The 15,275-nt window shown below is 49.8% G+C and overlaps 1 protein-coding gene across 1 annotated transcript in view; it reads right to left on the reverse strand.

Moving 5' to 3' along the window:
• The window catches only part of tdrd9 (tudor domain containing 9), a 118,028-nt gene that overhangs the window by 77,532 nt on the left and 25,221 nt on the right, over positions 1–15,275 (reverse strand). Inside the window, exons 14-17 of the mRNA XM_033027051.1 lie at positions 14,729–14,826; positions 14,190–14,321; positions 13,843–14,005; positions 13,672–13,735 (exon numbers count right to left, since the gene is read on the reverse strand). Of these exons, the coding sequence (XP_032882942.1) occupies positions 13,672–13,735; positions 13,843–14,005; positions 14,190–14,321; positions 14,729–14,826 (457 nt within the window). The remainder of the gene's footprint in view (positions 1–13,671; positions 13,736–13,842; positions 14,006–14,189; positions 14,322–14,728; positions 14,827–15,275) is intronic.

A 15,275-nucleotide genomic window follows, 5' to 3' on the forward strand; every position in this document is an offset into this window, starting at 1 on the left:
GGAGAGGGGGGATAGGGGAGAGGGTGGAGGGAGGAGGGAGAGAGCGGATGGGGGGAGAAAGGGGGCGAGAGGGAGAGTGAGGGGGGAAGGGGGGGAGTGGGGGAGAGAGGAGGAAGGAGGGGAGAGAGAAGGAGAGGGCGGACTTGAACTCGGCAAGCGGGCGGCGCGGACGGGGAGACTGCGAGCGGGCGGCGGGCCTCGGCATCTCTCGGGACCTCGTGGGACTTCTGAAGCCCAACCAAATTACTGCGTGTTTAGCGGCTTCAATCTTGAGCCCTGGGGGGAGGAGGTGAGCAGCTGGGCTGCGGGCGGGGCGGGGTGCGAGTCGACAGCGAACGGGAGGCGACAAAATGATTGCGAGTGTGGTGGGGGGGGGGGTTAACGTAACTTGTATCTCGTGCAAAAACAGTGCCCAGCAGGGTGCGCATTGAAAACTCTGCACAGCTGGTCGCGAGGAGCAGAGCCATTGTGACGTCATCAGCTTCAAAAAAGATCTCAGATTTGTGAACAATTTTAATTAAAAAAACTCAAGAAATAATTAATCAAATTTTATGTTGCGCTTTTCGAGATCATGAGGTAAATCTGTAAGAATATGTAAAAATGTCACCGTTAGCGCGTCGTGTTTTCGAGATGTGAATCACAGAAAAATACGCAAAGACACACACACACAAATACATCCAAATCCAAGATCAGAGTTTTATAAGTATATTGATTATGAGAGGCATAGATAGGTTAGACAGTCAGAACCTTTCTCCCCAGGGTGTAAATGTCAAAGATTGGAGGGCATAGCGGACAGGGGATAGGGCAAAGTTTAAAGATGAGTGGGACCTCCCCAAACTCAGCATCTTCCATACTCTTATACTTGGTGAAGATGACGTGAATTGGCCAAGATTGACTGGCAATGAATTCTAAAAGGGTTGACGGTGGATATGCAATGGAAGACATTTAAAGACTGCATGGATGAACTACAAAAATTGTTCATCCCAGTTTGGCAAAAGAATAAATCAGGGAAGGTAGTGCATCCGTGGATAACAAGGGAAATCAAAGCGAAGGATGATGCGTACAAATTAGCCAGAAAAAGCAGCATACCAGAGGACTGGGAGAAATTCAGAGACCAGCAGAGGAGGACAAAGGGCTTAATTAGGAAAGGAAAAATAGATTATGAAAGAAAACTGGCAGGGAACATAAAAACTGACTGCAAAAGTTTTTATAGATATGTGAAAAGAAAGAGATTAGTTAAAACAAATGTAGGTCCCTTGCAGTCAGAAACAGGTGAGTTGATCATGGGGAACAAGGATATGGCGGACCAATTGAATAACTACTTTGGTTCCGTCTTCACTAAGGAAGACATAAATAATCTGCCGGAAATAGCAGGGGACCGCGGGTCAAAGGAGTTGGAGGAATTAAGTGAAATCCAGGTTAGCCGGGAAGTGGTGTTGGGTAAATTAAATGGATTAAAGGCCGATAAATCCCCAGGGCCAGATAGGCTGCATCCCAGAGTACTTAAGGAAGTAGCTCCAGAAATAGTGGATGCATTAGTAATAATCTTTCAAAACTCTTTAGATTCTGGAGTAGTTCCTGAGGATTGGCGGGCAGCAAACGTAACCCCACTTTTTAAGAAGGGAGGGAGAGAGAAAACGGGGAATTACAGACCAGTTAGTCTAACATCGGTAGTGGGGAAACTGCTAGAGTCAGTTATTAAAGATGGGATAGCAGCACATTTGGAAAGTGGTGAAATCATTGGACAAAGTCAGCATGGATTTACAAAAGGTAAATCATGTCTGACGAATCTTATAGAATTTTTCGAGGATGTAACTAGTAGCGTGGATAGGGGAGAACCAGTGGATGTGGTGTATCTGGACTTCCAGAAGGCTTTCGACAAGGTCCCACATAAGAGATTAGTTTACAAACTTAAAGCACACGGCATTGGGGGTTCAGTATTGATGTGGATAGAGAACTGGCTGGCAAACAGGAAGCAAAGAGTAGGAGTAAACGGGTCCTTTTCACAATGGCAGGCAGTGACTAGTGGGGTACCGCAAGGCTCAGTGCTGGGACCCCAGCTATTTACAATATATATTAATGATCTGGATGAGGGAATTGAAGGCAATATCTCCAAGTTTGCGGATGACACTAAGCTGGGGGGCAGTGTTAGCTGTGAGGAGAATGCTAGGAGACTGCAAGGTGACTTGGATAGGCTGGGTGAGTGGGCAAATGTTTGGCAGATGCAGTATAATGTGGATAAATGTGAGGTTCTCCATTTTGGTGGCAAAAACAGGAAAGCAGACTATTATCTAAATGGTGGCCGACTAGGAAAAGGGGAGATGCAGCGAGACCTGGGTGTCATGGTACACCAGTCATTGAAAGTGGGCATGCAGGTGCAGCAGGCAGTGAAGAAAGCGAATGGTATGTTAGCTTTCATAGCAAAAGGATTTGAGTACAGGAGCAGGGAGGTTCTACTGCAGTTGTACAGGGTCTTGGTGAGACCACACCTGGAGTATTGCGTACAGTTTTGGTCTCCAAATCTGAGGAAGGACATTATTGCCATAGAGGGAGTGCAGAGAAGGTTCACCAGACTGATTCCTGGGATGTCAGGACTGTCTTATGAAGAAAGACTGGATAGACTTGGTTTATACTCTCTAGAATTTAGGAGATTGAGAGGGGATCTTATAGAAACTTACAAAATTCTTAAGGGGTTGGACAGGCTAGATGCAGGAAGATTGCTCCCGATGTTGGGGAAGTCCAGGACAAGGGGTCACAGCTTAAGGATAAGGGGGAAATCCTTTAAAACCGAGATGAGAAGAACTTTTTTCACACAGAGAGTGGTGAATCTCTGGATCTCCCTGCCACAGAGGGTAGTCGAGGCCAGTTCATTGGCTATATTTAAGAGGGAGTTAGATGTGGCCCTTGTGGCTAAGGGGATCAGAGGGTATGAAGAGAAGGCAGGTACGGGATACTGAGTTGGATGATCAGCCATGATCATATTGAATGGCGGTGCAGGCTCGAAGGGCCGAATGGCCTACTCCTGCACCTAATTTCTATGTTTCTATGAGAAGTATTCGGAGAGGTACTTACGCACATCCCCAGACTCCACACATGGATTCCAGAGGGGATCGATTCTTTCCATTGTAACTCTTACTCCTGATATACTTGTAAAATGTCTCAATCTTACCTTCAATGGACATTTCATGGCCCCTTTATGCCCTCCTAATTTATTTCTTAAGTTTACCTTTGTCAGAACATGCTGGACCTGAACTGTTACTAACTCCGTTTAAAAGACTCTCATTTGTCAGCGGTCGTTTTACTTGCAAGAATCTATTCTCGATCTACTTGCGTCAGGTTCGCTCTTGTGCTATTGAAATCAGCCTTTCCCAAATTCAAAATCACATCCCTTTCTATAACTACCTTGAAACTTATAAATTTATGGTCACGGAGTGACCCCCATTGATACTTCCACCACTTGACAACTTTAATTTCCTAAGGAAAAGCACCGCCTTACCTCAAGTACAAATAGTTAGTCACAAAAAAACTCACATTGGACACACTTTGGACTCCATCCCATTTCCTCTCCTGTTGTAAGCCAAACATAACCCCAGTGAACTGACCGCCCTTCTCATGCCCAAATTCTACTTGTATGCCTCAAATTATTCTTCCACTAGGATATCGGCAACACTGACATTAGTGAAGTATGAAGGATGCTAGACTGATGATAGACGACACATAAAAGAAAATGATCAGTGTCTGTCTATCTGTCAACTGTTCGCAGTCAACGCTCGCCCGTGGCCTCGCTCGGGTCCTGCGCCTGGTGGGGAGGCTGCTGCTCTACAACCTGGTACGTGCTGCCTTTACCCCCTCCCCCTCCCTCTCTACCTCATCCCACTCCCTCTCTACCCATCCCCGTCCCTCTACCCATCCCCATCCCTCTCCACCACATCCCCCTCCCTCTCTACCCCCTCCCCTACCTCTCTACCCCACCCCCTCCCTTTCTACCCCATCACCCTCCCTCTCTACCCCCTCCCCCTCCACCCCATCCCCCTCCCTCGCTACCTCCTGCTCCCTCTCTACCCCCTCCCTCTGTCCTTCTCTCCCCACTACCCTCCTCCGCACCTCCTCTCTCCCCTCTACTCTATCTCCTCCCCTACCCCCCTCTCCTCTCTCCCCCTCTCTACCCCCTCCCTCTCTCTCCCCCTTCCCCTCCTCTCCCCCTCCACTCTCTTCTCCTCTCCCACCTGCTTTTTTTTAAAGCCCACTGCTGTGGGAGGCCGGGGAGTGTTGGAATCTTACGTTCAGGAATGGCATGAGTTGGTGGACCACGCCTCCCGTGGGGGCTACGGGTAGGGAACGGGTGCGTTGGGGGAGCGTTGGAGTCTGCACTTGGTCTAATCTATCTATCTATTATTATATAAAACTCTCGCCCCAGATTCCGAAACGGAACTCCGTCCGGCTGCCTGCCTGCCTTTCGATTCGTTCCCGCCGTGCGATGTCACAATGCCCGATGCTCGCAGACGTCCAATCGCGATGCCCGAGGCTCGCAGACGTCCAATCGGAACGGATCCATTTACATGCCGGCTTCCGGCCACATTTCTTCCATTGATTCCTTGCAACTCCGAAACCAGACGCAGAATCGCCGACGTCTTTTCCATTTTGGTAGAGATTTCACTTTTCTTTCTAAGTATCCGTTCCTCATTACATTTCGACGTGTTTAATTGTACGTTTTTAATCAAATCCTTCCCCCCCCCCCCCAAATATTTCAAAACTAAACTGGCTTCTCACTCATAGATTCAGCTTCAGCACCAGCCCCTGCTGAACGTTCCATCGTGTGATGTCACAATGCCCAATGCTCACAGATGTCCAATCGGAATGGACTCATTTACATATGCCTATGCAGGAGCCCCAGCCCATGGTGAACGTTCCATCGTGTGATGTCACAATGCCCAATGCTCAAAGACATTGTTGCCATAGAGAGGGAGTACAGAGAAGGTTCACCAGACTGATTCCTGGAATGTCAGAACTTTCATATGAAGAAAGACTGGATAGACTCGCCTTGTACTCACTAGATTTTAGAAGATTGAGGGGGTATCTTATAGAAACGTTTAAAATTCTTAAGGGGTTGGACAGGCTAGATGCAGGAAGATTGTTCCGGATGTTGGGGAAGACCAGAACAAGGGGTCAAAGTTTAAGGATAAGGGGGAACGCTGAATCGCCGACATCTTTTCCATTTTGGTAGAGATTTCACTTTTCTTTCTAAGTATCCGTTCCTCATTACATTTCGACGTGTTTAAGTGTACGTTTTTAATCAAATCCTAACCCCCCCCCCCCCCAATATTTCAAACCTAAACTGGCTTCACACCCACAGAACCTTCACCAGCCCCAGCCCCTGCTGAACGTTCCATCGTGTGATGTCACAATGCCCAATCTTCACATATGTCCAATCGGAATGGAACCATTTACATATGCCTATGCAGGAGCCCCAGCCAATGGTGAAGGTTCCATCGTGTGATGTCACAATGCCCAATGCTCAAAGACATCGTTGCCATAGAGAGGGATTACAGAGAAGGTTCACCAGGCTGAGTCCTGTTATGTCAGAACTTTCACCACTTAAAAGTGTAATGCCCCAACGCAAAAGTGTAATGCCTCCCCCCCCCCCCCCAGTTTTTCAAATAAAAACTGGCTACTCACCCATACAAGCAGCCATTTCGGTAGACATTTCACTTTCCCTTCCAGCTATCCACTCCTCATTACATTTCGTTATGTTTATGTCCATTTTTTTCTTTAAAACATTCTCCTCCCCCCCCCCCCCTCACTCATTTTGTCGCCTCCTGCTGGCCTGCGACCATAACGGCTGCTGGTGCCCGCAGCACAACCTCACGCGACGCCATTTAAAAACGGCCTTTCGGGAACGGCTCTACTTCGAGGACCACGTCTCCCGTGGGGGCTACGGGTAGGCAACGGCTGCGTTGGGGCATTACACTTTTAAGACTCTGTGTGTGGGGATGCTTCGTGTGTGTGATGCCGCCCCGCCACCCCCTCCCCCCCCCCGTTGCCGAGACGGACCCGACTTCAACGACTTCAATATACGCTATTTTAAGACGGCCAGAACCCGACTTCGACGACCACGTCTCCGCTGGGGGCTACAGGTAGGGGACGGTCTTTATACACTTTTCCAACTCTGTGTGTGGGGGTGGTTAGTGGGGGTGATGCCGCCCCCCCCCCCCAGTGGGGGCTACGGGTAGGGTACGGCTGCGTTGGGGGATCAGACCCAACGGGTTTGCCATTGGTCGTCGTGTTTAAGTGCACGTTTTTAATCAAATCCTTCACCCCCCCCCCCAATATTTCAAAAATAAACTGGCTTCTCACCCATAGAAGCATCACCAGCCCCAGCCCCTGGTGAACGTTCCATCGTGTGATGTCACAATGCCCTATGCTCACAGATGTCCAATCGGAATGGATTCCATTTACATATGCCTTTGCAGGAGCACAAGCACTTGGTGAACGTTCCATTGTGTGATGTCACAATGCCCAATGTTCAAATACATTGTTGCCATAGAGGGAGTACAGAGAAGGTTCACCAGACTAATTCCTGGGTTGTCAGGACTTTCATATGACGAAAGACTGGATAGACTCGGCTTGTACATGCTAGAATTTAGAAGATTGAGGGGGTATCTTATAGAAACTTACAAAATTCTTAAGGGGTTGGACAGGCTTGATGCAGGAAGATTGTTCCAGATGTTGGGGAAGTCCAGAACAAGGGGTCACAGTTTAAGGATAAGAGGTAAATCTTTTAGGACCTGAGATGAGAAAAACATTTTTCACACAGAGAGTGGTGAATCTCTGGAATTCACTGGCACAGAAGGTAGTTGAGGCCTGTTCATTGGCTGTATTTAAGAGGGAGTTAGATGTGGTCCTTGTGGCTAAAGGGATCAGGGGGTATGGAGAGAAGGCAGGTACAGGATACTGAGTTGGATGATCAGCCACGATCATATTGAATGGTGGTGCAGGCTCGAAGGGCCGAATGGCCTACTCCTGCACTTAATTTCAATGGTTCTATGTTTCCCTCTCCGCACCCCCTCCCACCCATCCCTCTATCCCCTTCCCTCTCTACGCCACCCCCTTCCTCCTACCCCTCTGTCCCTCTTCCATCACTCCCCCTACCCCACTCCCCCTCCCTCCCCACTCTTCCACCTCTCCCCCTTCCCCCTCCACTCTCCCTCCCCACTCTTTCCCCTCTCTCCCCCACCCCTCTCCCCCTCCCTCCCTCCTCCCCTACCTCCCCATCCTCCCCCTCCCCCACATCTCTCTCCCCATCCCCCTCTCTCACCCCCTACCCCGCTCTCCTTTCCCTCCCAAATCTGTCCCATTTCCTCCACCTCCTCTCCCCTCCCTCCCCTCTTCACATCCCCCCCCCCCTCCCCCCACCTGTGTGTTTGGGGGTTGGTTAATATGAGTTTGATGCCGCAGCCCCCCCTCCCCCCCCCCCTGCAAAACGCCGTTGGGGAAACAGACCCAACGGGTCTGCACTTGGTCTAGTTATTATATAAAACTCTCGCCCCAGATTCCGAAACGGAACTCTGTCCGGCTGCCTGCCTGCCTTTCGATTCGTTCCCGCCGTGCGATGTCACAATGCCCGATGCTCGCAGACGTCCAATCGCGATGCCCGAGGCTCGCAGACGTCCAATCGGAACGGATCCATTTACATGTACGGCTTCCGGCCTGGCTTCCAGCCACATTTCTTCCATTGATTCCCTGCAACTCCGAAACCGGACGCAGAATCGCCGACATCTTTTCCATTTCGGTAGAGATTTCACTTTTCTTTCTAAGTATCCGCTCCTCATTACATTCCGTCGTGTTTAAGTACACGTTTTTAATCAAATCCTTCCCCCCCCCCCAAATATTTCAAAACTAAACTGGCTTCTCACTCATAGATTCAGCTTCAGCACCAGCCCCTGCTGAACGTTCCATCGTGTGATGTCACAATGCCCAATGCTCACAGATGTCCAATCGGAATGGATTCATTTACATATGCCTATGCAGGAGCCCAAGCCCATGGTGAACGTTCCATCGTGTGATGTCACAATGCCCAATGCTCAAATACATTATTGCCATAGAGAGGGAGTACAGAGAAGGTTCACCAGACTGATTCCTGGGATGTCAGAACTTTCATATGAAGAAAGACTGGATAGACTCGCCTTGTACTCACTAGATTTTAGAAGATTGAGGGGGTATCTTATAGAAACGTTTAAAATTCTTAAGGGGTTGGACAGGCTAGATGCAGGAAGATTGTTCCGGATGTTGGGGAAGACCAGAACAAGGGGTCAAAGTTTAAGGATAAGGGGGAACGCTGAATCGCCGACATCTTTTCCATTTTGGTAGAGATTTCACTTTTCTTTCTAAGTATCCGTTCCTCATTACATTTCGACGTGTTTAAGTGTACGTTTTAAATCAAATCCTAACCCCCCCCCCCCTCCCCCAATATTTCAAAACTAAACTGGCTTCACACCCACAGAAGCTTCACCAGCCCCAGCCCCTGCTGAACGTTCCATCGTGTGATGTCACAATGCCCAATCTTCACATACGTCCAATCGGAATGGATCCATTTACATATGCCTATGCAGGAGCCCCAGCCAATGGTGAACGTTCCATCGTGTGATGTCACAATGCCCGAAGCTCAAAGACATCGTTGCCATAGAGAGGGATTACAGAGAAGGTTCACCAGACTGATTCCTGTTATGTCAGAACTTTCACCACTTAAAAGTGTAATGCCCCAACGCAAAAGTGTAATGCCTCCTCCCCCCCCCCCCCCCCCCCCCCCCAGTTTTTCAAATAAAAACTGGCTTCTCACCCATACAAGCAGCCATTTCGGTAGACATTTCACTTTCCCTTCCAGCTATCCACTCCTCATTACATTTCGTTATGTTTATGTACCTTCTCCTCCCCCCCCCCCCCTCCCCCCACTCATTTTGTCGCCTCCTGCTGGCCAGCGACCATAACGGTTGCTGGCGCCCACAGCACAACCACACGCAACGCTATTTAAAAACGGCCTTTCGGGAACTGCTCTACTTCGAGGACCACGTCTCCCGTGGGGGCTGCGGGTAGGCAACGGCTGCGTTGGGGCATTACACTTTTAAGGCTCTGTGTGTGGGGATGCTTCGTGTGTGTGATGCCGCCCCGCCACCCCCCCCCCCCCCCCCCCCCGAGTTGCCGAGACGGACCCGACTTCGACGACTTCAAGATACGCTATTTTAAGACGGCCGGGACCCGACTTCGACGACCACGTCTCCCCTGAGGGCTACAGGTTGGGAACGGTGTTTATACACTTTTCCAACTCTGTGTGTGGGGGTGGTTAGTGTGTGTGATGCCGCCCCCCCACAGTGGGGGCTACGGGTAGGGAACGGCTGCGTTGGGGGATCAGACCCAACGGGTTTGCCATTGGTCGTCGTGTTTAAGTGCACGTTTTTAATCAAATCCTTCACCCCCCCCCCAATATTTCAAAAATAAACTGGCTTCTCACCCATAGAATCAGCACCAGCCCCAGCCCCTGGTGAACGTTCCATCGTGTGATGTCACAATGCCCTATGCTCACAGATGTCCAATCGGAATGGATTCATTTACATATGCCTTTGCAGGAGCACAAGCACTTGGTGAACGTTCCATTGTGTGATGTCACAATGCCCAATGTTCAAATACATCGTTGCCATAGAGGGAGTACAGAGAAGGTTCACCAGACTGATTCCTGGATGTCAGGACTTTCATATGAAGAAAGACTGGATAGACTCGGCTTGTACTCGCTAGATTTTAGAAGATTGAGGGGGTATCTTATAGAAACTTACAAAATTCTTAACGGGTTGGACAGGCTAGATGCAGGAAGATTGTTCCAGATGTTGGGGAAGTCCAGAACAAGGGGTCACAGTTTAAGGATAAGGGGTAAATCTTTTAGGACCGAGATGAGAAATACATTTTTCACACAGAGAGTGGTGAATCTCTGGAATTCACTGGCACAGAAGGTAGTTGAGGCCTGTTCATTGGCTGTATTTAAGAGGGAGTTAGATGTGGTCTTTGTGGCTAAAGGGATCAGGGGGTATGGAGAGAAGGCAGGTACAGGATACTGAGTTGGATGATCAGCCACGATCATATTGAATGGTGGTGCAGGCTCGAAGGTCCGAATGGCCTACTCCAGCACTTAATTTCAATGGTTCTATGTTTCCCTCTCCGCACCCCTCTCCCACCCATCCCTCTCTTCCCCACCCCCCTTCCCTCTCTACGCCACCCCCTTCCTCCTACCCCTCTGTCCCTCTTCCATCACTCCCCCTACCCCTCTCCACCTCCCTCCCCACTCTTCCACCTCTCCCCCTTCCCCCTCCACTCTCCCTCCCCACTCTTTCCCCTCTCTCCCCCACCCCTCTCCCCCTCCCTCCCTCCTCCCCTACCTCCCCATCCTCCCCCTCCCCCACATCTCTCTCCCCAATCCCCCTCTCTCACCCCCTACCCCGCTCTCCTTTCCCACCCAAATCTGTCCCATTTCCTCCACCTCCTCTCCCCTCCCTCCCCTCATCCCATCCCCCCACCTGTGTGTTTGGGGGTTGGTTAATATGAGTTTAATGCCGCAGCCCCCCCTCCCCCCTGCAAAACGCCGTTGGGGAAACAGACCCAACGGGTCTGCACTTGGTCTAGTATAACTTTAAAACTCTCGTCTTGTATGTGTTTATGTGTGTGTCTTTATATTTTCGCAAAACCACTTCGCGGTAACAATGAGATTTTTACATATTCTGACTCACATTTTCCCCCTCTAAGCAGTGATAAGTTTCGCTTAAGATTTTATGCTTTATTTCACAACTTATTGTTGATTAAAGTTTAAAATAATAAAAAAACTCAATTTTAAAACGACCAGCTTCCTTTGATGATGTCACAATGAGGTGGGCGGGCACGATAGGTCAACTCGGAGCCCGTTTCACACACAGAATATTCTACGAGCTTCGGGTGACGTTAGGGGGAGGGCCGCATTTCCAGAACATTCCTCAAATGCTTCACCACCTACCGAACGGTCGACCTGCTTCATTCTCACTGCTTGATGCACTCCTTCATGCTTCATTCTAATGTCACGAGTTGGGCGGGCACCATGGCTCAGGTGGGCGCCCGTTTCACACACGCCCGCTCGTGGCCTTGCTCGGGTCCACGAGTCAACACCTGCCCGCAGTCTCGCTTGGGGTCCTCGGGTCGATGCCCGCCCACGGCCTCGCTCGGGTCCTCGGCTCGACGCTCACCCGCCACCTCGCTCGGGGTTCTCGGGTCCACGTCCGCCCGCGGCATCGCTCGGATCCTTGGGTCGATGCTCGCTTGGGGTCCTTGGGTCCACGTCCGCCCGCAGCCTCACTCGGGGTCCTCGGTTCAACGCCGGCCTGGTGCCTGGAGGGAAGGCTGCGGCCGCAGGCCAAGCCCAGTGACTGGGCCTGGAGCTGGAGAGGCCGAGCCTGGGACTTGGGATGGGGCCGTGACCGGCGCCGAAAAAGAAGCCGCCGGTAGAACATAGGACAAACCGGTTTCAGGAATGAACCTGTAGATGAAGTCGGGGACTGGACTGGAGACTGCGGCGGCCGAGCTGACGGCAGTCTACAGCCAGGGCCGGGCTGAGTATGAGAACCAGGCCGGGTTCCTGGCGCTGCTCTACGACCAGGGTAGGTGCTGTGGCAGGGAATGGGAGTGAGGGGAGGAGTATGAGGGAGATGGGGTGGGGTCTCTACCTCCCTCCCTCTCTGCTCCTCTCCCTTCCCTCCCCCTCCCTCTCTACCCCTACCCCCTCTTTACCCCCTCCCCCTCTACTCTCTCTATCCCCATTCCCCCCTCCCTCTCTGCCCCCCTCCCTCTGTACCCTCCCTCCCCCCCCCCTCTCTACCCCATCTCTCTCTCTAGGGAGTGGTGAGTATTGGGACCTATGGGTGAGTGGTGGAGTATTGCTTTCGGGAACCAGCCCTCCCCTGTGACGCCGCGTCCCCCCCCACCCCACTCTCTACCCCCTCCCTTTCCCTCTCTACCCCCTCCCCCACTACCCGCCTCCCTCTCTCGCCGCGCCTGCGCAGTTGGGGGCTATGCGTGAGTGGATAGGACGGGGGATGGGGAAAAGAAGCGGATTAATAATATTAATATAATATCGAGGGAGGGGGATTAGTGTGTGTGTGTGTGTGTGTGTGTGTGTGTGTGTGACACCGCAGGCCGCCCCCGCAACCGTGTGTTGAGCGAACGGGGGTCCCACTTGGTCTAGTACATAACTAAAACTCAGATCTTGTTATCCTCCGGTTTGGCGGTCTTTCTATTTGCGCAAAAACGGTCCGGGATAGCGCAGTTTACTTACTGTTCTCCTGTGCTGCGAGTGCGCCAAGTTTCGTTCCAATTTCATAAAAGTTAGCGAGGTTTAAAAATCTTAAAAAACGCGCGTGCCCGCAGATTGATTTCTTCTCCTGCCCGTCGGCACCGCTTGGATTAGTCTCTTCCCCTGTCACTCCCCGGGACGGTCCGCCCTTCCTGCGCCATCGAGTCTTTACTGGAGATGAGGGTGGCCGGCAGAGGTTTCCAACCGGACTTTCGGAGGGACCTGAAGCAGCCCAGCCCCAAGCAGCAGCCCAGCGTTGGAGACCCAGCCCAGCCCAGCTCGGAGTCGGAGATGTCGCCAAACGAAAAGCGGAGACTCTGATCCCAGCGGAGAACGACAAGCGACCATTGTGAGTCCCCATCACACCGCCAATTCCAGCCACTACCACTCTGGTCCCCCTCGCTCCCCCATGATGTTCCCCTTCTTCCCCATGGCTCTTCCCCCGTCTTTTCTTTGAGCTCACTCTACCCCCGCCCACACCTCTCCCCCCAAAACTCCCCCCCACCCCTCCCCACACAACTCCCCCCCCCCCGCACACACACCTCCCGCCCCCACATCCCACCGTCCCCAACACCCCCCCGCCCCCACAACACCCCCCCGCCTGCACACCCCCCCCTCCGCCCACACACCCCCCCCTCCCCGCCCACATACCCCTCGCCCACACACCCTCCTCGCCCACACACCCTCCTCACCCACACACACCTCCCCCCGCCACACACACCCCTCCCCCATACCATCCTCTCCCCCCTCCTACACCTTTCCGTCCACACACACCCCTCCTCCCCTCCCATCCCACACCCCCCCTGCCAGACACCCCACTTCCTTCCCACGACTCCCCCACATGAAGAGGAGGGGGAGGGAGTGCTCGGGGATGAGGGGAAATGAGCCGCGCCTGCGCAGTTAGGGGCTATGGGTGAGTGGTGGAATATTGCGTTGGGGGAACGGGTTGCATTGGAGGAACTGGTTGCTTTGGGGGATCGGGTTGCTTTGGGGGATCGGGTTGCTTTGGGGGAACGGATGAGTGGTGGAATATTGCGTTGGGGAATGGGTTGCGTTGGGCGACCAGGCCTTCCGTGTGACTGGGACCCAACGGTTCCCACTTAGTCTAGTTGGAATATTAAAATTGTTGAAGGTTGCATAGGCAGCTGAATAAATATTCTCAGTTGAAAAACATTCAGTTTCTTGTACTGAAAATGTAGCAAATATTTAGTTTTTATAATGAAAATGGAGGATGAGCATTATAGTAGCTTGGCATTTTTTCTATCACTCATTTCGCTTCTCATTAGAGCATCTGGAAAAAAAATCAACTGTACCTGTATCCTTCAAGATGCTGCTTATAAGGAATTGCAAAGAAGTTTTTTAACGAAAGGGCAGCAGCTGAAAAGGAAATTTTTTTTTTTTTGAATGAGTTCCTGTAAAAGGATTTGCAATTTGTTTTTAATTTCTTCAGCATCTGCACTCCATCTAGGTTTCTGTATACTTACCAATAATAAGGCATTCTTCCAAACAACCAAAAACATGTCCTAAAACTACAAGTTTTCCTAATAGGAGATCCACAGGCAAATATGCCAACACTCTTCCTAAGAAAGTTAGATCTCCATCGTAGGGGTTTTCTATTCCTTTTATTTCAACAGTGAGTGCTCCCACCTTGGTGAAGAAAAAGTTAAAACATGTCAATTAATTTTTTGCCATTTGAAGAAACATCACAAGCAAATGGCAATTATTTTCTATATTGGATGATCGCACGTTATTAAAGTTAATCCTTCACATTTCATTTAAATGAAGCACTGACATTTAGTGAAGAGAACAATTGTTCTGATCAACTACTTACCTCTTTTAGTAGCAGGATAGTGCGTTCAATATCCTTCAGATTAGGTGGAGATAGAGCAGAAGCCAACAATGCTCTTGGTTCCCCCATATCCAGTAATTTTACTTTCAGTACAGTACTGCCTAATGGGCAACGCTGTGAAATTTATATAGAAACACAAACATTTATAGTTTTGTATTTATCAATATCAGCAGCATCAATAAATTTCTTTATATTTAGAAATAAATGTGTAATGGAAACATACATAAATAAACCTGAGAGCCATGAAATGTCTTTCACACAACAATATTACCAATCTAAAATTTTAATTTACAATTATAACAAGAGAGTGTGCTTGATCTGTCAACATAATCCAGTATTCAATTAGATAATAAAGCAAAAAATAGTCTTATTTCTAAGCGAGAGCAGATTACTTAGTATCCATGTTTTCCAGGGATGCTGCCTGACTCGCTGTGTCATTTTTATAAACTAGCATTTGCAGTTCCTTGTTTCTACTTATTTAGTACTAATTTTTTCCTCCCCTTGGTAAAAGGGATTTGTACCTGCATCTCTGGTATTGCATGATCAGGAATACAGTCTGTCCAGAAATCGCTTGTCACTAACCGATAGCAGTACCCTTTTGAAACACGTCCGGCGCGGCCTATTTGATGTATAAATAAAATTGGCTGAGAAAGTAAAAGGATTATGCAGCAAATTCAACAGCTTGTTCGTTGAAAAAATATGACAAATATGATTGGAAATATTTGAAAAGTCTAAACCCACCCAACCATGTATGCCTTTTACATTTGTGTATAATATGAGGATATCATTGAAGCTTGCATTTAATGCACATGATTAGTTGCCATTTATTTGATGTCTTTTGAACAGTTCATTTGGTACTAGTACTGCCACAGTGTTGCTGTAAAAGGAATTCTGACACAACAATAAAAATATATTTCCAAGTGAAGATGTGAAATTTCAAGAATTTGCAGATGGCACTGTTTCATGGACACTGCCATTGCATGTCTCGGTGGAGGATTTGGGAAGGTGCTGTTTAAAGAGCCTCAGACATACCGCAATACATTTTAGTAGAGGGTATACAGTGCATTC

This window comes from Amblyraja radiata, chromosome 9 (assembly GCF_010909765.2).
Source record: "Amblyraja radiata isolate CabotCenter1 chromosome 9, sAmbRad1.1.pri, whole genome shotgun sequence".
Lineage (NCBI taxonomy): Eukaryota > Metazoa > Chordata > Chondrichthyes > Rajiformes > Rajidae > Amblyraja > Amblyraja radiata.